At 40.6% G+C, this 23,744-nt stretch overlaps 1 protein-coding gene across 4 annotated transcripts in view; it reads right to left on the bottom strand.

Moving 5' to 3' along the window:
* The window catches only part of lrp4 (low density lipoprotein receptor-related protein 4), a 118,585-nt gene that overhangs the window by 35,882 nt on the left and 58,959 nt on the right, over nucleotides 1–23,744 (bottom strand). For all 4 annotated transcript variants that reach the window (XM_084353127.1, XM_084353128.1, XM_084353129.1 and 1 more), the window contains exons 3-5: nucleotides 8,731–8,847; nucleotides 1,630–1,743; nucleotides 1,422–1,538 (exon numbers count right to left, since the gene is read on the bottom strand). In XM_084353127.1, coding sequence (XP_084209253.1) covers nucleotides 1,422–1,538; nucleotides 1,630–1,743; nucleotides 8,731–8,847 — 348 coding nt within the window. The remainder of the gene's footprint in view (nucleotides 1–1,421; nucleotides 1,539–1,629; nucleotides 1,744–8,730; nucleotides 8,848–23,744) is intronic.

Here is a 23,744-nt window from a genome sequence, read left to right as displayed (position 1 = left end):
ATGCTGATGCTGAAAAAAAAAATGGTGCAGCAGTTAGCTGTCTGAGGCTCTTTGAAGTTTTGACTCTTCTATGTCGAGTCTGTCAGAAACTATACATGAAATGAAGATGAAGCTCAGCTCAGTGAATGTGTTTCCATGCTCTACAGTAACCTGGTTATTGTAAGACCTTAGCAAACGAGATCTTGTGGCCATAGTTTTAATCATGATGCTGCAGCCTGAAGAGTTTTTTGATCGGACTGATGTCGCATTGAGAGAAGAGACTCTTTGGTGATGGAGCAGAAAGTGAATGAATTTTTCATACTAACATACTGTTCAGAAGTGGAAACTCATTTATTTAGAATCATGCAACATTTATTTCGGAAAACTAATGATACCCATAGCAGTGCTACTACCCTGGGTGCCAGCTGATGCAGGGTAAACCAGAGTTGGCCAGTGCAGACCAGCATAAGACTGATACTATATATTAACAACTCAGATTAGAGACGAAAGGAACAAACAAAGTGTTTTGCATGTTGCTTCATCGGATTTGCTTTTTGCTTGATCAGTTGTTTCTTTAAATAACCAGGTGCTGATTAGCATAGAAGCCAGCTTCACATTACCCAGTTCACTTCAAAAAGTCAACAGTAATAGGCAAGTTCAAGCGAACATGAAGTTTGCTTTTTATTCATCTTATTTGGTTGCACTGGACATTGTTTATCTTTTAAGTCTGCTGTTATTTATTTATGTTACCTATATTGGAAGATGGGTCTCTCATTTACATAACTCTTATTAGCCATCAATATCCATTAAAGTGCATCTAAACACACTGATTCATGAGCTGGGAGGCTTCTCATCAGCAATGGCTTTTGGTGGAATTATTTTAGCTGTAGCCAATAAATTATCTGAATTGACCCCAATTATGAAATTACATTTTTATGTCGACACTCTGCTGAAAACGTCTCCCTAGAGAAAGACACACCCTTCCAAACGTGCTTTTTCTTTCTTTCCAAAAGGAAGTGTGGTGATGTCTCATTGTGTTGTGTCAATATTACTAGTTAATAATAATTTGTGGGGAAACATTGGGCCCATTGATTAAAACATTGTTTTAGGTTCATGCAGCCTTATGACCTCATAAAATTGACTACAACACCTGTACTGTACCATCAGCCATGCTGGAGGTGCCTGAAACTGAACCTCGCTGCTAGGAGGAGGTAATTCACTATGACTAGAAATAAAACCCTCCTGGTGCTTTCATATCTATGCATTCAGAAAAGCATTTTAAAATATGTTGTATGTTTTATATGATATTGGGTCCATGCGGGGGAAGGCCCAAAACAGAGGGAAAACGATGCACAACACAAACTACCATGTGTGTGGTTGCTTTAAATTGAGAAGCATGTTTCTCATTGTCTTTTTTAACACACACATTCAGAATAACTTACGACAGTTTTCCTCATCTGATCCGTCCTTGCAGTCCGTGTCTCCGTCACAGTACCAGTGCTCAGCAATGCAACTGCCATCAGTGCAGCGGAACTCCTTGTCCGAACATTTGCGCATGTCTGATGTGGAAAAAACAAATTCACAGGTCATTATTATGACAGTGTGATTGTATATGTGTCTGCATTCTGGTGATTATGTGTATGTACCCACCACACTGTTCATCACTGTTGTCGCCGCAATCGTTGTCTCCATCACAGTGCCAGAGGCTGCGAATACAGTAGCCATTTTGGCAGTGAAACTCATCCTCCTCGCACTCCCTGGGAGCTGCAGAGAGAAGAAGAAGAAGAAGATAGGTTTCAGAGGACAAATAATGAGCATACAACAAAAGCAAAGAGCAGTTACTGTACAAGAATTAGATAAGAAGCAGCCATCCCTGAGCTCTGCTGACATATTAACAGCTGCACTGACACCAGGGAAACCGTGACCTTTTATGTCAGGCTCAGAGCAAAGAGCTGAGAAGAACAAACACAGATTTTTCTCTCCGTAAACAAGCTGAACTCTCCCGAGGCTGCAGGTCTGGAGCTCAAAGACTCACACACTGAATATCCTGTGGTTCGATCTCAGCACAAAAGACGTCTGATCGACAGCTTCTGCAACACAGTTAGGAGGAAGGCTGAATAAAGTCAAGCTGAGTGTGTGTGTGGTTTCCTTCAAGGTCACTGATCAGAGGGAAAACATTTGCTGTAATTATACCTTTATTTTCACAGCACTTTTCCAAGACGTGTAACAAATGCTTCACAAAAACATATGCAACCAAACCACCTTAACGGGTGGCTATGAAAACTTGGTGATTCACTCCTCGGGGTGTACAGCTTGAATATATGTGGGTTACAATTGATGCCAATAGTGACAAGCTTTCATGTTGGAAGATTATGAAAAACATCCATAGAAATATCTCAGACTACAACTTAAGCACATTCCTCAACTCATAGTTTCACCAAAATAGGGCTGAATACACTTTGTCCGTTTCAATCCTCGACCCTCACAGGAAGGCTGGTTTCTCATTGGTCAGAAGTAGTTTATAGTTCAACTGTAGGGTGTCAGGAGGCTTCAACCAAAGTGCTTGTCAGATGGTCAAACACCGTCTGAAACTCCCTCCACCCACACCTTTTTGATATGGGAATTTAGGGAGTTGCATATGACAGTTTCTGTGACTTCCAGAAATTCACACCCACTTCATGCACTTAGTCGAGTGTGTTGAAATGAGACATTAGTCAGGGTACAAACTTATCTCTAGAGCTTCTCTTTAGTTTTCACACAATTACTTCCATCTCTTTTCGTGTGAAAAGAACAGGACAACCTGTCTTTGAGTCTAAATACTTGGAACACATTTGAGTGCTATTGCCTTCAGATGTGATCAGATGACACTTTGCACAAACTACTTCAGTTCTAGCATAGTGGCACCTTAAAAACATAAAAAACAGTACAGTTAGCTATCAAAAGTCCTTAAGAAAAATGTTTGAGGGATCTTGACTGAAAAAAATCTACATGTGTTGGTGTACTATTAGCCTATAATCCATAAAAGATTTGTTTACTTTCAATTGTCAACCCTGGTATTGATCCCAAACTCCAGGATTAAATGGGCTACAAAAAATACCAGACTCAGGACAGACAGTCCTCCTGACTCATGCAGAAACAGGAGGCTTAATATAAGTGTGGATGAGGATCGAAATGTAAGTGTTTTAATTTGTCAACAATATGACTGTGGAGACCATTTCAGACTTAATGGAGACGTTAATATTCTGTATCTTGCCATGCACTAGTTTAATGCCCGTTTAACATGAGCTGGATGTGCAACCATTCGCTGATTCGGAGGCATTATGACTACATCAGTTACTGTGGACATTAAAGGAGACATATTATGCAAATTTTAAGGTTCATAATCTTATTTTGTGTTACTACTAGAATAGGTTTACATGCTTTAATCCTCAATAAAACACATCAGTACTCTCTGTCTGAAATGCTCTGTTTTGGCTCCTGTCTCTTTAAGGCCCCCCCTCTCCGATATCCAGTCTCTTTTGATTGGTCAGCTCACACACGCCTGACCCAGCACCACCAACAACAAGAACAAAGAAACTGTGCTAAATCAATTTCTTATTTGCCAAAATAGCAGTTGTAATATATATATACTTTATATATATATAATAATAATATATATACAGTTATTATATATATATATATATATACAATATAATAGAATATAGCTGGCATAAATTATGCAAATGCAAGACTCAGTGAAGTAGTGTGATGTCACAAAGTCACAGAATTAAAGGTGAGACTATTAACGAGGAGTTTCAGGAGCAGTGTTCTCTGTGGGAGACGGGAGCTTCTGTTGGAGTGGACTTTACCCTTTTAACTTTAAAGACCTTTTACAGGCACAAAATAATATATGAAACACTAAAGGAAAGGAAACGAAATAACTGAAAAAGCATTATAGGTCTGCTTTAAAGCCTGCTGCATGAAAAATGCAAAAGGTGTTTCGCCTTTCTTTACGTTGCTTGGTCCACCATTTTTTAACACTATACAGTAAATGTGCATTTTCGTGGATGAGTAGGTCCAAAGTTTGCTGTTCAAATGTCATTTTGAGGAATCCATAAAGTGAAAAAATTTCTTAACAAATCTGCAGCTTCTTTAAATTCTTAACCAGTTTTAATTCAAGGGGTTTGACTAAAGACAGCAGCTTGTGTGACGTCTTAATTAAATATACTGGCTGCTGTACATTAGGACATGTTGTTTCACTAGACAGTTAACCTTGAGTCTGGAGATAAAAGAAGCATTTGTCATTCATCCCAACAGCCCTGACAACGCAGTTAGCCAGAAGTCCCTCTCCTGCTGTGAATTTCAGCACTGTGACATTGACAGTGTTTTACTTACAAACCCTTTCATTTATCCAAACAACTCCTCCACCTTGCCTCTTTAATCACACCTCCATTGATAGGAGACTGAATGGATTTTCAAAACACTGCCTTCTACTGTTACCACCGCAATCGATGGCAGAGCCGAGGCAAGCTCGCCTGGGGCCCGAGTACACAGGTTCGTCAAGGAGAACCAATGATGGATGGCCCCTGGCAGGAGGTAATCTATAATTTATCACTGCTGTGTGTAAGTGTTAGACAGCTGAGACAAACAGAGAGAGATAAGGAGAGACAGAAACAGAAGGATGCCCACAGAAGAGAGGGACAGACGAAGACATAGATGAAGCTCTTCTTCATTTCAGTGAGATTTTTCATCTTTTCTCAGGTGTGAAGCAGCATCACAGCACAAGTCAAAGCTGCTGGAGACACACTCTGTTTCTGAGATGACATGAGGCCCCAGAGTCTTTGAATGTGTGTGTGTGTGTGTGTGTGTGTGTGTGTGTGTGTGTGTGTGTGTGTGTGTGTGTGTGTGTTGTAAACCTCTGTGGATAGTGGATATTTCTACATGCCCATGAAGAAACCTTGTTTACTTGCATTAATGATTCAGATGGTTTGGCTACGTTACATCTGATTAAATGACCTAATTTAAGAAAAAAAAATGAAGGTTGCTTTACAAACAGTAGTAACTAAAGCCTGTAGCTGCCCTTAGCTACTTAGCTAGCAGTTCGGACTAGGAGCTTGCAAGTGTTAGTGTTTACACTGCTAGCACAAGACCTTTGGGCAGGTACAGGGCAGGGCTATCTGGTTACCATGCCAACTTCAGTATACAGCTGCAACACATTACGTAGACATCTTCATGTCAAAACTGTTATTAAGTCACACTCTGATTTTTTGTTTACAACTAAAATTCTTACATATTGCCCCTTCGAGTTAAGACAGCTGGCATAACTGTTTATAAACTACCCCAAACATATTTTCAGCATTTCTGTCTTACAATTTTTAACGAGAAATTGGTCAACATATTGTTTATTCCCATAAAAAGTCTGTGTTAAGCCAATATATACCAAAACATCAGCCCAGCCAATTTATCATTCATACCAATCTCCAACAAGCCAGAAAGCCCTTCCCTCCCTCCAAGAGGAAAATAATTTAAACCACACAAGCCCAACAGTAGATCCAAATGAAAATTTAATTTAACTATTGACAAATACACTCAAATAATCAATTATTCAACCTAAAATTATTGATCGTCTCCCTCTCTCGGTCTCTCCCATGCTCCCCCTCCCCTCCCATCAGTGAGGTAAACAGAGGGAGGTCGGAGGTCAACAAGCCCTCAAGATGCTCATCATTCACACAGCAGCCAAACGTCAAAGGGCAAAGGGTGCTGGGAGTCATTACCAGCCTCCCTGCATATATATGTATGTATGTATGTGTGTGTGTGTGTGTGTGTGTGTGTGTGTGTGTGTGTGTGTGTGTGTGTTGAAATAGTGTCATGTTTTTTTGAGGGGTGAAATTTCTTTTAAACTTCGAAATTCAGAATTTGTCATGTTCAAACACACATCCACACCGAGACACACCTAAGTCTGTGTGTTTGTCTGCAATCTTGAGTGTACTGAAGTACTTCAGTTCCAGCCAAGCGTGGAGGATTGTCTCCCCGTCTCTAAATAATGAAATAAAACCAGTGCATCACAGGGAGAAATAAAATTTATTGGGAGGTGTAAGACAGACCAGGGTGAAAGAATGAAAAGAGAGAAAGAAGCATGAAATAATAAGTAGTTTGGGGAGGCAGGGAAATTTACTGGGCATGGAGATGAAAAATTCATAGCTGGCTCGCAGCAGACAGACCCCCCATCAGGAAGTGATTCAATGTCTGGCTGCTGATACAGTATGTGGGTCAAGAGATGAGGAGGAGAAATCACTCGATGACAGACTGATAAGAAAAATCACTCAGAGGAGAAAGAACCAACCTGTACCTGCTGTACATACACACACCTAATCCATCCCATCATCATCCTTTGTTCTTTGCTTACCGATACTTACATACTTCCGGACAAAACTCAACTTTCAAAATGTAATTAATGTACTTATTTGATCCAAAACCAAGATTTTCCTCCTCTCCTCTTATACAGCTGTACTATTTAAATAGAAGTATTAGATTTTTTTAAGAGGCCGTCTTCTAATTGTCAGGCCCACCAGCACTGTGGCTTGATGGATGGAAAAATCATTCAGTCCGTCAGAACAACACTTTGCTCCAGAGTGAAATATCTCAACAAATACTCAATTTATCGCAGTGGAGTTTGGCACAGATATTCAAGGGCACCACAGGATTAATTGGAACAATCCCCTTGAATCTCCAGCAAGTCAAAATGCTCACTTTTCCGATGCATAAGCTCATGACTAGCAAAATGAATGGCCAATCTCCTCTCAGAATGCTAATTGCTTGATGCACTACACATCAAGTGTTAAGACAATATGCAAGGGATAAACAAATGGGAGTTGCATACAAAGTCAAAGAAGCAAAGAAGCAAATTTCGCAAATAGCCAAACTATTTCACTGTGTATGACCAAAATTTGCTGTATTGTTCAGCTGCCTGCACTAACTTTCTCTTCTGCACTTGTGAGGAGGCCTATCAAAGCTCTAGCTCAGAAATAACTTTAAACAGATGATCCAAGCTTCCATGAGCTAGATAAAGGGCAAACTGTTATCACATCAACAATCCCAAACAACAAAACAGACAATTATAGCGCTGACGGAAAAAGAAAGACCCTGTTTTGATCTTTAGATGAAAGTAAGTCACTAAAACGACACTGCCTGACTCTTTCTGCCATGTGTTGTCTCCATCAGGAACACGTCACTCCCTGTAACTATTCCTGTCCCGGCACAGTGTTAAGTTTGATTAAACTGAATCATCAAACTGACACCGACAGTGTGATGGAACGACTGGCATGCAGCATATATTCAACACAGATCAGTCTGCGCATGCGGAGCCTTCTGAGTCATTATGGGTAAACATAGAGACTAAAAGTGGACTTTCAGAGAATATCAACACTAACTCCACCCTGACTAATGGAACAACACACACACACACACACACACACACACACACACACAGTGTTGCAGTGCTATTAAGTTAGGGGACTAAGTAAGTAAACATGAATACAAATCTGACCACACATTAGATGCCAACTTTCAGTGCTAATCAGTTTTGATACTCAGCTGATCCTACATTTCCTAGAATGCATCAGCATGTTTTCTTGAGACCCTTTCTGTCTGGAAAAAGCCCAAGTTTTTTAAACTCAACAGCAGTTTGCATAGGTCATCAATTTTTTGGATTGGCTTTAACTATAACAAACCTTTCTCAACATGTGTAACAATGTGCAAAAGTAGCTCATTTAGTTTGTTGTTTAAGTATAAGCTGGGAAGTTCAAAACAGTAATGCTTTTAAATGCTTATCAGACACCAAAACACTCCAAATGTTTTTTTTTATAACTGAAAATAATCATATCTTTCGTCACAACAATGGCAATGTAAACTATAGAAATACACCTTTCAAATGACATGGTAGATCTAACAGAAAGCTGGTCAATGCATTGCAGAAATAAAATAAGCCAGGTTCAGCTTGCACAAGCTACATTCAAATGAATGAGAGGGCTGTGTTTTTTCTTGCAGGGTTCATGTCCATCTGAAAGCGGCCAAACCATCTTGGGAACACTACACGAACACGTCCAGGTCAGCGTATCAGGATGTTTTCCTGTGCTTACCATTCTGCCAACATCATGTGAATGCAGCATTAACTCAAAATGCTCTGCCTTTCCAGAAAAGTCCTCACTGACAAACTGAAAATGGTCCTCACAAAGATAGAAATACAGGAGCACACACCAGCACACATATACCCACCTACCCACAAGGCAGCAATGCATAGATACATAAATACGCCTGCTGAAATAGACACTACTTACTACACCCACTGCAGGCCACATTCTGCCTGGCAAGCAGCTGTGGGGTATTTTGGGTACACACACACACACACACACACACACACACACACACACACACACACACACACACACACACACACACACACACACAGGTCCACAAATCAAAGAAAGAAACAGAATAAACTAAGGGCAAAGGGCAGAGAGTGTTGACCGTGGGAGTGCTGACCTCTCCACAGTGTGTGTGTTTGTGTGTGAGTGCAACCGCCAAGCAACTCCTTCAGACTCAAAACAAACATCTCATTGCACATGGCTGCCTCAAACATCTGTCAGCTTTAATAACTTGTCCCCCCTGAGCCTTACATAGCGGGTCAGGAGTGTGTTTGTGTGACGGTGCATATCAACTTGACCGCCACCGTTTGTTTGTTTGTGCCTGCAAGAGAGATTCAAGTGCACTTACGACAGTCCTGCTCGTCTGAGTCGTCCTCGCAGTCGTTGTCACCATCACACACCCAGGAGCGACGGATACATTTGCCGTTGTCACAGTGGAAGTCCAGCGGCGAGCAGGTGGGAAGCACTGTAAACAAACGAGGCCAGAGAGAGAGGAGAGGAGAGGAGAGGAGAGGAGAGGAGAGGAGATTAATTTTCTTTACTTTATTCTCTTAAATTGTATTTCTCTGCTGGATTCCTGTTTATTATTGTTCCTATAATGTTTAACACCATATTGCAGGCCTGAGTGATGCTTGATTGCAGTGTTGATGTGAGAGAACATTTTCCCTGAGACACGGCTGGTTTTATCAGTTTTAGAAGTTTAAATCTCTCCGTACATCAGATCAATAGTAGTTATTCTTCATTGATGCATGAGATAAGAGAGTTTATAGGGTGAGAAGAACATGTTTTGCATCCATCCAGGATTTTTATTGGTGTCTGCTCAACATGAGGCTCTGATACATAATCATAAAAATTCTGAAATGTGAATATTTCATCACCATCTGTGATATTACTCTAAGCATCTTTTTTGGACTTAGTATGGATAAAACAAGCTATTTAAACTTGACAACTTGGACTCTGGGAAGTTGTGATTGACATTTTTCACTACTTACAAACATTCACCACAAATTGATTTATAGAAAAAATAATCAGCAAGCCCTGAATCAACGTGTACTAAAGAAAGTAAACGCATTCAAATGTGATGTCAATCCAATGCAGAGATAAAGCTGAATGGCTGCTGGCTGCAGGAAAGGTCACATTTTGACAGACAGTTTTATAACCTCTGTCTGTTCCCTGGTCATCCAGAGTCCTCCTCTCTGCCACCTTCGTACCCTGAGACCAGCACTGAGCTCAGCTCAGCGCATTCCTCCTTAACTTCATATCCGCTCTAAGTGCAGCTACTTGCTATCTAAGCAGAGCCCGAATGACTGGCCCTTTGTCATCTGCAGACAGAGCTAATTTAATTACAGGCCAGAGAGGGATGGAGGGAAGGGGGGAGGGGAGAGGAGGAGAGGGAGCAGCAACTCCTTACAGTGGACTCTCACTCGTCTGTCAATACCAGATATGAAGTATTGACGGACCAACACAGACTTTATGAAAAATGTATGACGTCACGCCGTGAGTTAACCAGCGAGGCAGACAGGCGGACGAGACGGGGATCAGTGAGTGAATTAAGTAAGTGCATGTGAGTGTGTGTGCGTGTGTCTGGGTGTGGCTCTGGTCTCCAGGGGAAGTAAAGCCCCACTGACCCACATACCCCTGCATGATATTACATTATTCAGAGAGCAACACAAAGAAAGAGAGGCAGAGACATGAGCAAACATAACTCTGTCACTTGCCCAGTCGCTCTCCTCTTCAATCCCTCATTCTCTTCACCTTCTGATGAACTCTGCCTAAATGACACGATCATACTGGGGGTTTGGCTCAAGTTTAATACAATGCATCTCTGCAAACAACTGATTAATAACTTCACTTTCTCAATTGATTTGCTTCCAGGCAGCCACTGGCTTTAATTCATTTCAAAATGGTGTGACAACGTATTGAGACATGAAAGATGCTTGAGATACATTCTCCAACACAAAGTTAGTCAAACGTCTGAAGAAAATCAGCTTTTTAACACAAGAAACAATATTTGCAAATTGATTAAAAGAAACAAGAGAATCTCTTCACTGAAAAATAACTTGATGTTGATCGATTTGCTGTTCTTCATCAAAGTCAACGTCTGACTAAAACACTGACATAGAAAGCAGAGAAAAGTGTTTGAGAGGGTGAAATAAAAAAAGGTTGTAACGGACATCTAGAATTCAAAATCAGCTAAGAGTGAATGGTCAACAGAAAAATCAGAAATAATGATAATCCGCAGACTGAATTTTTTTTAGTTGCAGTCCTAAAGTTTAGTATACATTCCTTATCACAGTCAAGATTCTCACCCATTCTCATAAAGTCTAGGGTGTGTATCAACTGACAAGATTAACTTTCAAGAGACAAAGTGCAGCCAAAATAAAATAAGGTCTGAGTTCAATATTTGCCAGAAACTTGAACTGAAAAGGAAGTTAGGGTCACAGAGATCCATTAGTGAAACCTCCTGTGAGTCCTGACACCTGCACACCATCCAGAACCTTCTCTCTGTCAAAGTGAAGCAGTTTGCTGCTTTTAGGATGCATCTCTGTCTTGGTGTCAGCAGATTTATGGCCTCAACTGCAGAGAGGAGAAAAATGCTGCTTTTCAACATTTCAATAAATAATTCAGCTTATCTGAAGAGAAAGAGAGCGTGGCGCTAACACACACATGTGAGCATGCACACACACAATCTAGTCGTTGCTGCACAGGCTAAACAAACACACGCTCGTCCGCAGAGCAGAATAGTTTGGGTGCACAAATAGTGGGAGATGCCAAATGTATGCAAATAAATACTCTCTCTCTCTTACTCACACACAGACACACACCGACATGCTGTGGGTGGGTCCTGTATACTGGTATCAGGTGGATCAGCAAGGAGCATGCTGAGAAGGTTGATGAGGTCTCTAGGCCCTTTGATCTCTCTTATCACACAGATTCTGCTCAGCGCTGCTCTTCTCGCTAGCACTGCATTCCTCTGAGGCTGACACACGCACGCACACACACACACGCGCACACACACACATTAATTAACACACTCAACAGCCCTCCTAACCTTAACTTTGTCCATCGTGTGCTGTTTGTTGCATTCCACCTTAAAAGGAAAGGGCTGAGCCTGTGTGCTTAAGTTGACAACACATTGATGATGTAGATATTTTAAGTAAGAGTGCTGACAGGATTATGCCAAAGTAAAACCACATCAAAGGTGTCGTTGTATCTCACAAGCTACTGACAACAGATGCACAACACACGACATTCACTCTACTTACTACTCTTGTGATGCTTCATTAACTATGCAATGTTCTCACATCCTCCTGAGCATATTCACATAACAGTTGCGGTTGATACACGTGCAACTCATTTTCAAAACTTTTTAGAAAGAGTTTAAAACATGCCGAAGTGTAACAACACAGACGACTTGTTCATTCACAGCCCAGAATGATCCATCCAGGTGGATAACTCACACACAGACACACACACTGACCTTCACCGATGAGCTTTTCTCATCTGAGCTACAAAATTCCCACTTGCATTCCACAGGCCACTCACACACACACACACACACACACACACAGTAGAAGTTAAAGTCTACCCCCTTTAACCCACTCAAATCAGTTTGTTGAAGCCCTGTGTGTATTAAACATGACGCCGATTTCTTTTACCTACTTTTATTCTGTTACTGCATGTTACCCTGAGTGTTATATAGCCTTTAGATAGTTTGTGTAAGTTGCTTTAAGAGCCATCTCCGAATATCAAACACGGAGCCAAGGCTGAAAAACGGACACACAAATGTTTTCATTAGAGATGAAGGTAATCTGAAGGTGAACAGACCGGTTTTGGACTGAAAGAGAAAACCTTTACAAAAGCCCTGTGAGTGAAATATTCGTTAGACGTACAGACTCCTCTGTCCTGCTGTGCGATTTCTGCCTCGAGCCCAATATAACAGTTTGATGTATAATCTGTAGTGAGTCTGGAGTTGCTTCCAGAAAGATATGTTGTAGTGCTGTTAATAGCTCTAGACATAAGTGGGAAAATATGTATTTTGCTATGTGAGTGATCAAGGCCTTTAAAGGCTCATCATATTTGGTTTTATTGGAAAACATTCAGCAGTGCTGTAAAAGGATTCTCACACAGGTATATTTATCCCCACTGACTCAGAAGTTGATGATGTTTTCTGCTGCAACAAGCTGCAGATCAATATAGTCCGCAGTAAGATCTTCATGCATCAAGAAAAGAAACCAAAATGAGCTGTTTATGAGATTCCCATCAATCTTGAATTCTTTTTTCATTCAACAGCTGAAAATAATGACCGCCATCAATTTTGTATGCTTACTGCCTGTATTTGAAAGTAACAATGTGTGCGTACCTGGCTTGTATTTGCTGGTGTGTGTGTTTCAAGTCTTTAGGAAGATGTATGTGTGCGTCTTTAAGTGGCCTTGAGCAGCAGAGTTAATGGCCTCCCCTTTACTATAGAGCAGCTGAATCAAGTGGCTCTAATGGGACCAATATATCTGCCTAAACAGCGCTCATCACACTGGCTCAACAGATGGGAGGATGGACAGACCAAAGAGAAAGAGAATGAGAATGAAGGAAAGAGAGAGGACACCCTGAGTGAAAAACAGATGTGGACTCCAGAGAGCGATGGAGGAGTCTGCAAGTCTAACGAGAATATTTCATCCGAGGAGCTTTAATAAGGGTTTTCTCTTTCAGTCCAAAACAGGTCGGTTCACCTCCAGATTACTGTCGTCTCCGCTGGAAACATTTATTCGCAGGGGGAGATCTGTGTCTAGTTTTATTATATTTGACTCGATGTTTGACAGTGAGTACCTATTATACACAGACAAAAACACACTGGAGGCTAATATTTTTTCGAGAAAACTGTGGGTCACGGGATTCCTGTGGGATTCCCATGAGATGGGAGTCAAGTTCACTATTCATCACTTGACAGGAACAGAACAGGAGAAAAAGGTCAAAAGAAGCATCATGAGGTCAGGTTTTACGTATAAAAATGCAGTTAATTTATTATAAACACTAATTTTGTTATTTTAAAAATAATGTTAGTCATTATGTCTTCTTATATTATTCTTTTTTATTCACCCTGTCGGCTATGGTGGCTGGCTTGATAAAGCCACCTGACCGGTGTTTGACGACTCATGGTGCACATGCACGACGTGAGAGGATGGTGAGGGCATCACATCTAAATGATTGCAGTGAACATAAGTGAACATGTGTCACCTTCTAACACACATCTGTCTTCTTGTAGTAAGCAGGAGGAAAAAACAACACATTTCTGGTAGAAGATCTTGATAAAATGGGTAACATCAGAGTGGACGATTAACCGTTAGGGGCCATGAAATCCAATTCGGTTTTGGAAAACAAGCAATGCGTATTACTAGCTCCGCATCCTTACATGGAAAAATGACTCTAAAATGGTCTGTATGGTATTAGATAATGTATTATTTTTTCAGAATGTGGAGGTATCCAACTCAAATTAATCCTCTCTGTCCCTCTCATCCGTGTCAGCCTCTCCTCTTTATTTTCCTCTCTTAGCCGGTCCCGACACAGGCGGCTTATCTGATTCTAGGCAGCTCTGGTCGGTAGCCAGCGCATATTTCAGTCCGTCAGAGCGGAGTGGCGCTGCCAGCAGAGTTTTTCTTGGCAATGTGTCCGGCAGCGGCCTGTATGATGGGCTCTCTGCGTCCTCCTCTACCTCTTCAGTAAACAGACCTCCTGCCTCGTCTCAGCTGCAACGCCATTCTGCATTCACAGACGTGTCAAAAAACTCTCTGCAGAGTTATGTTAACTAGCTGGCTGAGGCTGACACTAATCTCTGTCACCTCATTATAAAGTGTTTTAATAGTTTATCCAGCTTTATATTGACTTATTTAGCACTGTCTGTTTTGTAGAAACCAAAGAGCACAAAGATTGAAAAATTATCAACTACAGTGATGGACAAAGTATTTGAATCCTAAATTTTAGCACAATAACTTCGCCAGCATGTAAAAATATTCCATTACGTCCTGCACTCAAACATTTGGCAGCAAAATGAACATAAGGATCAAAACCAAAAGTACCCCTTATGCTGATCGGGTCTATTCAGGGTACCAATCTGATCCGCCTTACTGTGGATAGTTTTATCTATAATGACAAGTTATTATGACTTTTATTATCTAATCATCTGATTTGTGAGTAAAATCTTCCTACTATAGCTGTCAAATAAATGTAGTATAGTAAAAAAGCATGATATTTCTCTATTTTCTCTAGCCCCCCAAAAATAAAATATAAAAATAAAAAACGTGTACTTGTACTGACTGAAGTGCAGTCATGCATCAGTGTGTAAGGTTTGCCATGACCCCGTCATCACATGATATTTTATTATCCATCAAGGCAGATTAATGTAGAAACATTTGCTTGTTGCTATGACAAATCTCTGCTGAGTCCTCGACACCAGTGAGAAACACTCGAGTGCTGTCATTCAGACAACCCACATATTTTCTTCTTAAGAGGCTGAATGACAGGAAATACTTTAATGCGGTCCAATGATGACATTATAAGACTATTATGATAATCTGTCACTGGCTGAATGAAGTAATAATTTCTCTAATTTTATCGTGCCTGTTCTTTGGACACCCACCCGAAGCAGGTAATTCATCTCTTTAGATAGATTACACTTGAGCTACTTGACAGTTTACTGGACAAGGATAATTAGTTTTGCAGGGACAAAACAGGATAAGAGCATAGTAGTCAACAAGAGAGCTTAAAGACTCAAGTGCAGGACTTTTACAAACAAATGACTGTCCATTTATTTTAACGGGCCTCGCGATGCGATTACGATTCAGCTGTCAATGATTCAAACGCAAAACAATTCTGGATGCATCGCAATGCATCTCAGTGTATGGAATCCTCAATGATCTGTATTACTGCACATGGCTACTTTTTCATCATTTAAATTCCCCTTTTATCCAGAAAATAAAAGCTGCATCTTTTCAGTACATATACAGTACATTACAAAAACAAAACATCCATCCATCTGCAGTGCCTTTCATGTTTGTACTACAATGATATTATTTTCACTTAGTAATTGTTGTGAGGCAGAAGTCACGCTCAGCATGGGTCTCGTCCAGTTAGTGGTTCCCAGCAAGTTCATAAAATCCGACATGTGCCTCGAGATGTCTGCTTAATTACATCCAATTTTCTTTTTTTTGTTTTTTTAAAATCCCTCGCAGATGATCTCTGCCTCCCTCAGACATGCCTCCAACATAAGTAATGTTAGCTTAATGTCCGCCCACATTTCAAAGCATGGGAGCAACGTCGCAATGTAACTTTATTGTCCAGCTGAGGCCGGACAGTCAACAATCAACATAAGCGACAGACTCTTGATTATGCTCCGTCTCTGAATTGATGAAGAATCTTCCATGTCCACACCGCGATGCATCTTATAATTGAGAAATTTCCACACCTCTAATCATGGCCAGGTAAATCTCTCTGTGTTTTGTAGTATACCAGAGTTTTTATATCCGGTATCTGTAGCATCGTAGTGATACTTGAGCAACGGTTGGTTTGCCACAGCTGGAGGGGGAAGCAACAGCAGAGATGGAGTCGGCTACAGCAACTAGGAGTATGGCGCAACCATTGGCATCATAAACACATCCGACAGTGTAGTCGTATTACGCTGACTGGCATTAGGGGGAGAACAAAAGTTCCACAATGCGGGTTTACAAAAAACCAACAACAAATGTCAGATGTTTCATAAGAGGTTAAGAGACAGTCGTGAGTCAGAATTTGAAAAAGACTGAAGAAAACACATATCCTGTAAGAAAACTCTTGAAACCACAATGAAGTCATAAATCCCACATTAATACTAATTTATGTTCTTTTTACAGACAATAGTAGACATTTAAAGTCAACTTAGCATCTACTCTTGGCTGCGATGTCCTTCCAATAAGAGAGGCTATCAATAAAAGGTTTGTTCCCATGGTGGCACCACTGGAAAGGGTTATCAAAATCAGAATCGCTTTTGGATCATCAAGGTGCTCAGTAAATTCCATGTTTGCATATCCTTAAGATTTCTATATATTTTGTGAACCTGTGGAGGCTGTGACCTGATTGGGGTGCTAGATTAAAGATCAGATTCAACACATTTAGCCCAAATTATTCAATAATCTGTCTCGCACTGGATCAAAGCAACCATCCTTGATCCACCAGCTGGACAAAAACATTGACTCTGTGTGTCAGTGTTGCTTTGATTTCAGATAATAGGACAGTGTGAGAGGAGTTCAGGCAGGTTAAAAACATGCACACACACAGGTGCAATCTGGCACACAAAACTAATTCAACCAAAGCAAACACAGCTGCAGTTGTCTGTCTGGTTATGTGACTATGAGATGAATGCATTCTTCGACTTCAACAATGTCAACATTTAACCTGCATTCTGCAATTGTGAGTGATATGATCAACAAGCCACCAAACGTCCTAGAAGTTAATTCATTTAATATCAGGCTGAGAAAGCAGATAAACTGTGTCAGCACCGAGCAAGCAGGCTGACTGAATTGCAAACAGAAAATCAACCCCAGGCCTTGTTACCATGCCAATTTAATCTGTTATTTCAACAATGGCACCACCTGGCAAGAGTTGTTTCTAAAAAATAAAAAAGTGCCGTCATGTCTAGAGCTGCAACAAACCAATCTATCAATCATTATTTTCAATTAGTTCATTAATTATTTAGCCTTCAAAATATCATATGCAATGACAAGTGAAAACCACAAGTTCTCAAAGCCTTAAGCGATGTCTGCAGATTGTTTATTTTGTCTGGCTGTCAAAACATCTGAAATAGTGACAGTAGATAAATGACTATAAATCACAGCGATGAAGAAATGGAGGAAAGTAAAGCAAAAGTGCCTGACACACTCATCCCCTAAGCAGTTAGCAAGTGATTGATTCTAAGAATCAGCTCTTGCTGCCACGTTCTTCACCTAAATCACAGTTTTATCCAGTTTCTTCTTCGTCTCCCTTAGTGTGTTTGGCGCAAACCCAAAATGCAGCCAAAATGCAGCAGCAGTATTTTGCAATTTTTTTTACGTCCCCTATTCACATATGCTGCTTGACCTCATTCCTGTTCAATGATAAACTTCCTTATACACTAAATCAGACCAACATCGATTCTGAGATACAGATATGTCGACCATGTGCAACTGAAACCATTGGTGAGAACAACTGGAACTCGCCAGTGGGTCAGATTTGGGCGTAAAATAGACGGTTTAAGTTGCATTCACAAAAACAAATGACACCACTGCGTAGGTGCAATGGGGGTCAAAATGCTGAGTCTCCAGAAACGACACAGGGTTGTCGTTTTAGCAATACACTGTTTTGCCTGCAAATTCTACCTTGCAACTGTCAAAACAGAGAACCAAATGACTGCTACCTTAATAAAGTCTGCAAAGTCCTACTAAAAAGAAGCATTAACTGCTGTACAGTGTCTCCATGACCTATTTCGTTCAAGTTTAAGCCGACGGCAGATGACGATAGGAGTGAAAACTGGTAGAAGGACGATGATGGAGTGGGAAATAAAAAAGATTACACCTCTAACATGAACCGTAGCACACCAACCAATCTTTTCTACCTTGGTTTTGGGATAACACTATCAGTTATTTCAACTAGAATACTCTGCCATGGCTCAACAGTCACATGTACTGTACTTCAATCAAGCCTATATCAAATAAAACATATTTAAATCCTCTAGATCTTGATTTTTTTTTTGGAACCGCATCAAATTGTACTCACTCACAGATACCGCCACCTAAATCTGACAGATTTTTACATCAAGATTCATTGATCCATTGTATTATTCCATGAGAAATATATGAGAATGTCAGGAAAAAAGCCTTATTTCACAATTTTAATACAAGTGAGAAATTGCAGGATCCATCCCTTTATCTGGATCAGCATCACAAATGAATGTGGTCTATTCTGGGCTGAGACCCATCCTCAAGTTTAGTTTTGTGGAAATCAGTTCAGTAGTTTTTTTTGTGTAATCCTGTGACAAACCAACCAACCAACACTGGACATAGGAAAAAACATAACCTTCTTGGCGGAGGTAACAATAGATAAATCTGTTGAGTCCATAAAGTGTCAAAAGAATTCATTTGACAATAATTATGAAATATATTCAATACATAATAATAATAATAAAGTTTAAAAAAACAATCCACATAGCACTTTAAAATCTTGATCCATCACCTCTGTTGCGCCTGATTTGAACACAGAATGCATTTGAAAACCCACTCAAGCCAGGCCCCAGACCAACAAGCTCCTTGTCTCTCTTCTTATTTCTGTCTGTTTCTCTGCCCTCAATCAGCCTCTAATCATGTCTTCTTCTGTGTGAACAAGTGTGCTTGCCTCATTTACTAAGCAGGGAGTAAATATTTAGGAAGGAGGCTGAGGAGAGAACAGAGCGACCATTGGTGGTGGCAGTGGGGTTGGAGAAAGAGAGGAGGATTATGCTAATGTGTCCAAACAACTAGGGTCATATCCTGAGACAGAAAGAGAGAAAGACCAACAAGGCAAGAAGAAAGAGACAGGAAGACAGAAAGACTATGTGAAGGAACCAACTCAACCACATAGTGAGAAATAAATGAGAAAGTCTTGGGTAAAAAGAGTAGTGAGTTGAGTTTGCAGGTTTCCTGTGGTCAGAGGGCAGAGAGAAGAAGGATGCATGGACAGAGGGAGGTATGGAGTGAGGCAAAGATGAAGGGATGGACAGAGAAATTGACACATAGAGAAGGAGGGAATGGGGTCCTAATCTTCTCTGCTTCTGCTTTCGGGTCGACCGAGCTCCCGCAGTCACAGTTGCTCTCTGATTGGCTAAAAGTGAGAGCTGTGGATTAAAGGACGGAGGGGGTATTTCTTATTTTTGGTGGTTTGTGTGTGTGTGTGTGTGTGTGTGTGTGTGTGTGTGTGTGTGTGTGAGTGTGTGAGAGAGAGACTTTGTATCAGCTTGCTTGTGGGAACCAGTTTGAATTTTAGACATTTGGAGCAAGGACACTGCGGTCACTCCTCACTTGTTTTGTTCAGGGGACTACTTTTAAGTTTGACCTTAGGTTAGAGGCCAAAATTAGACTTCGTTTATTAAGCCAGAAATATATTTGTAGCCTTTCAAAAGCCTTAATTACTCTTAAAAGACTTTGCAATATACACAAACTCAAAGACTGACAGCTGAAGATTACAGTTGTCATCATTTAGAGCTACTTTGCAGTAAAGCTCAAATCAAATGAGATCAGATTTATCCAGATTCCTGTCAAAAAATGACAAATCAATGTCTGATAATCATGAGGGCTGGGACATGTCCCACTTTTACAGGCCAGTTAACAATCTTGGATTTCTGCCATTATGACATAATCAAGGTTTTAACTTAATTCTGTGCAGTATCCAGTAAGCTTTAGACTTAAAATTGAGCTAAACTGAACTTTTAAACAACAAAAACGGACTTTGCCTTGTTTACTTTTCAGAAAAGGTGAATGATTGAGTGAATCTTGCGTTTCAACATTGCATTACTTCCACAGGCTTCAAACAAACCATAAAATCAGCATAGGTGGCAATTCATGAGCTCTCAGATAATTTATAGTTACAAATTATAACTCAACCAGGAGGCCCTGTTATACCCAACCGATATCCTGAAATGCATCCAATGGAGGGTGCGTATACTATACCTATGAGGAGTGTGTGTATTTGAGTTTATAGTACACACCCATTCCCCAAACCTCACAGACTTGTGTGAGCTGACAGTAGAGGAAGCCAGCACTCATGCAGCGCTTTCAATCATGCACAACAGAGATTTTCTTCCATTTCATCTCACCGTAACCGCACAGAGAGAGAGAGAGAGAGAGAGAGAGAGAGAGAGAGAGAGAGACACTCCTTCACATCTATCTCCTCTGGAGCCCTGTCTCCTCACTCTGGCCCAAAGCATTTACTCTTTCACAACCTCAGCTGCTTTCAACTCAGCAGGACTCCAACAGTGTGCCCATGCATCTGTGTATGTGCTTATGTGTGTGTTTGTGTGTGAGTGTATGTGTGCTCACATCCTGCTTAGTTCAATATAACCGAAATGCAGCAAGAAAAAAATAACTTGAAGGATTATCTAAAAACAGTGAGGGAGGAGGAAGAGATGGGAGAAGACAAATGGTGGAATTACAGAAGATGTATAAGTCTTCCAAGGTTATCGAGTCTTATCTGCTGTGGTTACTGTTGTTATGAAAATCCTATATCAGGGTGTGCTAATGCATTTTTACAGCCCTGAACTGGGAGGAGAGATTAAGAAAACTTTGAGCAAGATAAGATATGAGAAAAGACAAAAACACGAGTCAACCACTTTTTAGGGCAAGAGTTCAGAAGGCCACATTCAAAGGGTAATACAGCTCTGCATATACCATGTCTCACTTGCGTTTTTGTGTTATTTAAAGTTACAGGATGTAACATTTAAGCATTAAAATGTCTCAAATCAGCTAGGCTTTCATTATATTTTTTGTGGAGTTTCTTTTGTCGCCTTTCCCTACAACTTCTGGGATAAACATCAGACAAAATGTCGAAAAAGGAAGCCAAGCAAAGGTGACTAAATGTAACGTGAATACACTTAAAAAGGAGACCGATTATCCTTTGTCGTTTTTCCCCTTTCCTTCAGTATGTTATATAGGCTCTTGTGCATGTAAAAGGTCTTGAAAGTTAAAAGTCTGCATCAACGGGAGCTCCTCTCTCCCACAGAAAACACGGCTCCTTAAGTTCCTGAAAGGCCGCGTCAGTAATCCCGCCTTCAATTCCATGACTTTGTGACATTACACTACATTGACATCGATGTCAATGTGATGGTGTTCACAGTCTGACAACAGATCCTTCACTCATCAAATAGTAGCTGCTTGGTTCAGTGTGAACAAACAAAGGCGGAGAAATGGTGAGCCTTCGCTGCACCGATAATGCAGAGTCTCTGTGTGAAAAGGGCTACGGAGGGCGGTGCTGGCTCGTGTGAGCTGACCAATCAGAGCAGACTGGGTCTTCGGTAGGAGGGCCTTAAAGAGATCAGAAAATGGATGCGTTGTTTGAACATTAAAGCATGTAAATCTTTTCTCGTGGTAACTCAAACAATGAAAGCAACAAATGATCCCATGCAACTTCACAAAATCAAACTACATCTTTTGTTTTCATTGTTTTGATTGAGAAACCCATAGCAGCATACTGTGTGTATATTAACCTATAGCATAATAAACCACACCACCAAATGCTAGTGAAGCTGTCGCAGGTCGAAAAATGTAAATATAGGAACAGTGGCTGAAAACACTAAACTAACATCCAGGTTGTAAAAAAATAAATTTAAGACCTCTTACGACCTTTCTAATATATGAGTTGGAACTGAATTCAAGATAAATATCAAAACAAAAGGAAATGAAAGCGTAATAACACACAGATCAAGTTACAAGACTATAAATCAGTACAAGTCATCTGGAAGAAAAATACGTACGGTTACTGGCAGAGGTCTGTGTCTTCAAGGAAAAAAAGACTCTTTCCACAACACGTCCTTTGCTAGAGGAGCTTCAGTGAGGTAGTGAGTGAATTATAAAGTGAAGCAGGCATCTACCTTTTCATCACAATCTCTGTCCTTCTCCCTTTTCAATCACTCTCCACTTCAGTTTGCCTCCTCCGACACTGTATCCTTCAACACAATCAACACTCGCTGCCATTTCCATAGGAACCAGATTCACAAAGGCAGCATGTAACCTTCCTTCTCCTTATGAGGGTTTATGGATGTGGAGCACACTGCCAAGAACATAAACATGTATCCCTTTAATTGAGCAGTGCTTCATGTGAGAATCTCTCACAGCTCATACATTTGGCCGACAGTCAAACATAGTAAAAAATGATATAGTCTGACCATGTGCCATCAGAAGCCATGTACGCCCCCAGAGCCCAGACAGCTAAATCAATGAAAAAAGGGGTGTTTTTAATTTCACAGAACGTCTGTGGGTTATGCCTTCGTTTAATTTCATCAAGGCTAATTAATGTCCTGTCCTTGAGATGTGTGACCCTGTAATGTGCTCCTGCTCTTAAGCTAGTGAGGCACGAAAACAGAAATGCTTCCTGTGATAGCTATCATCATGGAAACCTGCATCAACTTCAGTCAAAAAATGTAAAGATTTAGTCTAAGAAGTTAATTTTTACCTTTTTTCTACATCTTAATTGCTTTTTTCTGCAATGTGTCTCACAAAGATTATCTTCTTTCGTGCATGTATTATAAAGCTTGAGCTGAGGTCATGGTGCATAGCTGAAAATGTTCAGATTGCCAACTTCACTGCTTAACAAGTGGGGATAAAATGAAGTGTGAGATTGACAGACAGATTTGAGTATCTGCAGCGATGTGGGTGTTGTACCAGACTATCAGAAGAGGAAGTGAGCCTGAAGGCAAACTCTTGATTCACCAGTTGATCTTCCAAGCCTCAACTCTGAATAGTGGAACAAAATTAGATTATTTACCTTCAGCCAAAATGAGTTTCATAATCGTTAAATCAAATACATGCAAGCACATACACGCTATGTTGACAAAAGACTGCAGTGTTTTGGCATCTGAAAAGCCTTCAAACGCATGGTTGTAAAAGCCAAATTGAACTTCCTGGATCACATTTCACGTTACAACAAACAAAGCTACTTGTTTTTTAGTGTTATAACAATGCAACCTGGCTGCTCAAACACCCTTACAAACAAGGCAAAGGGCTTCAGTTGTCCTCCTGTGGACATATTCTGGACACATCCGACTCGTAGGGGACCCCAGTGTATACCCAGAATACACTGGATGGACTACATATCCCTGTCAGGCCTGGGAACGCTTTGGAAGAGGAGGCAGACATGGTTGGGGTGAAGGAACATCTGCTCTACCTTGATTAGTCTGAATCACCACAGCCAACATCAGGATAAACAGAAGGAAAATAGGTTGAAAAAAGGAGATGGGCTTACTTGGAGCTCTTTTCTTTGCCCAGTCAGCCATGTTTATTCTGCTTCATTTATTCCAAACCATCCACAAACAATGAACTTTTGAAATCAATCTGCTCGGAGACAGAATTACCATCATTGGCAAATTTGCCGACATGATGTTCGACGTGAAGGATTAGTTAGGGGTATAAAACTTATAAACACAACGGCACGGTCCTTTAACTTTGAATGTTTGTTTTTAAACGGGCAGATTTATGACCACTCCAACTCCTCCCTTCTCCTCACCTCTTCCTCCCAGTGTGGTCCACTATAAACAGACAGATGTTAAATGTGGGGTGAAGAGTAGAGTGGGGCCGGCTGTAAAGGCTATTTCCTGCTCACCATCACCCAGCAGCAACT

This window comes from Pagrus pagrus, assembly GCF_965226575.1.
Source record: "Pagrus pagrus genome assembly, chromosome: 1".
Classification (NCBI taxonomy): domain Eukaryota; kingdom Metazoa; phylum Chordata; class Actinopteri; order Spariformes; family Sparidae; genus Pagrus; species Pagrus pagrus.
This window is presented reverse-complemented; position numbering and strand designations above follow the sequence as displayed.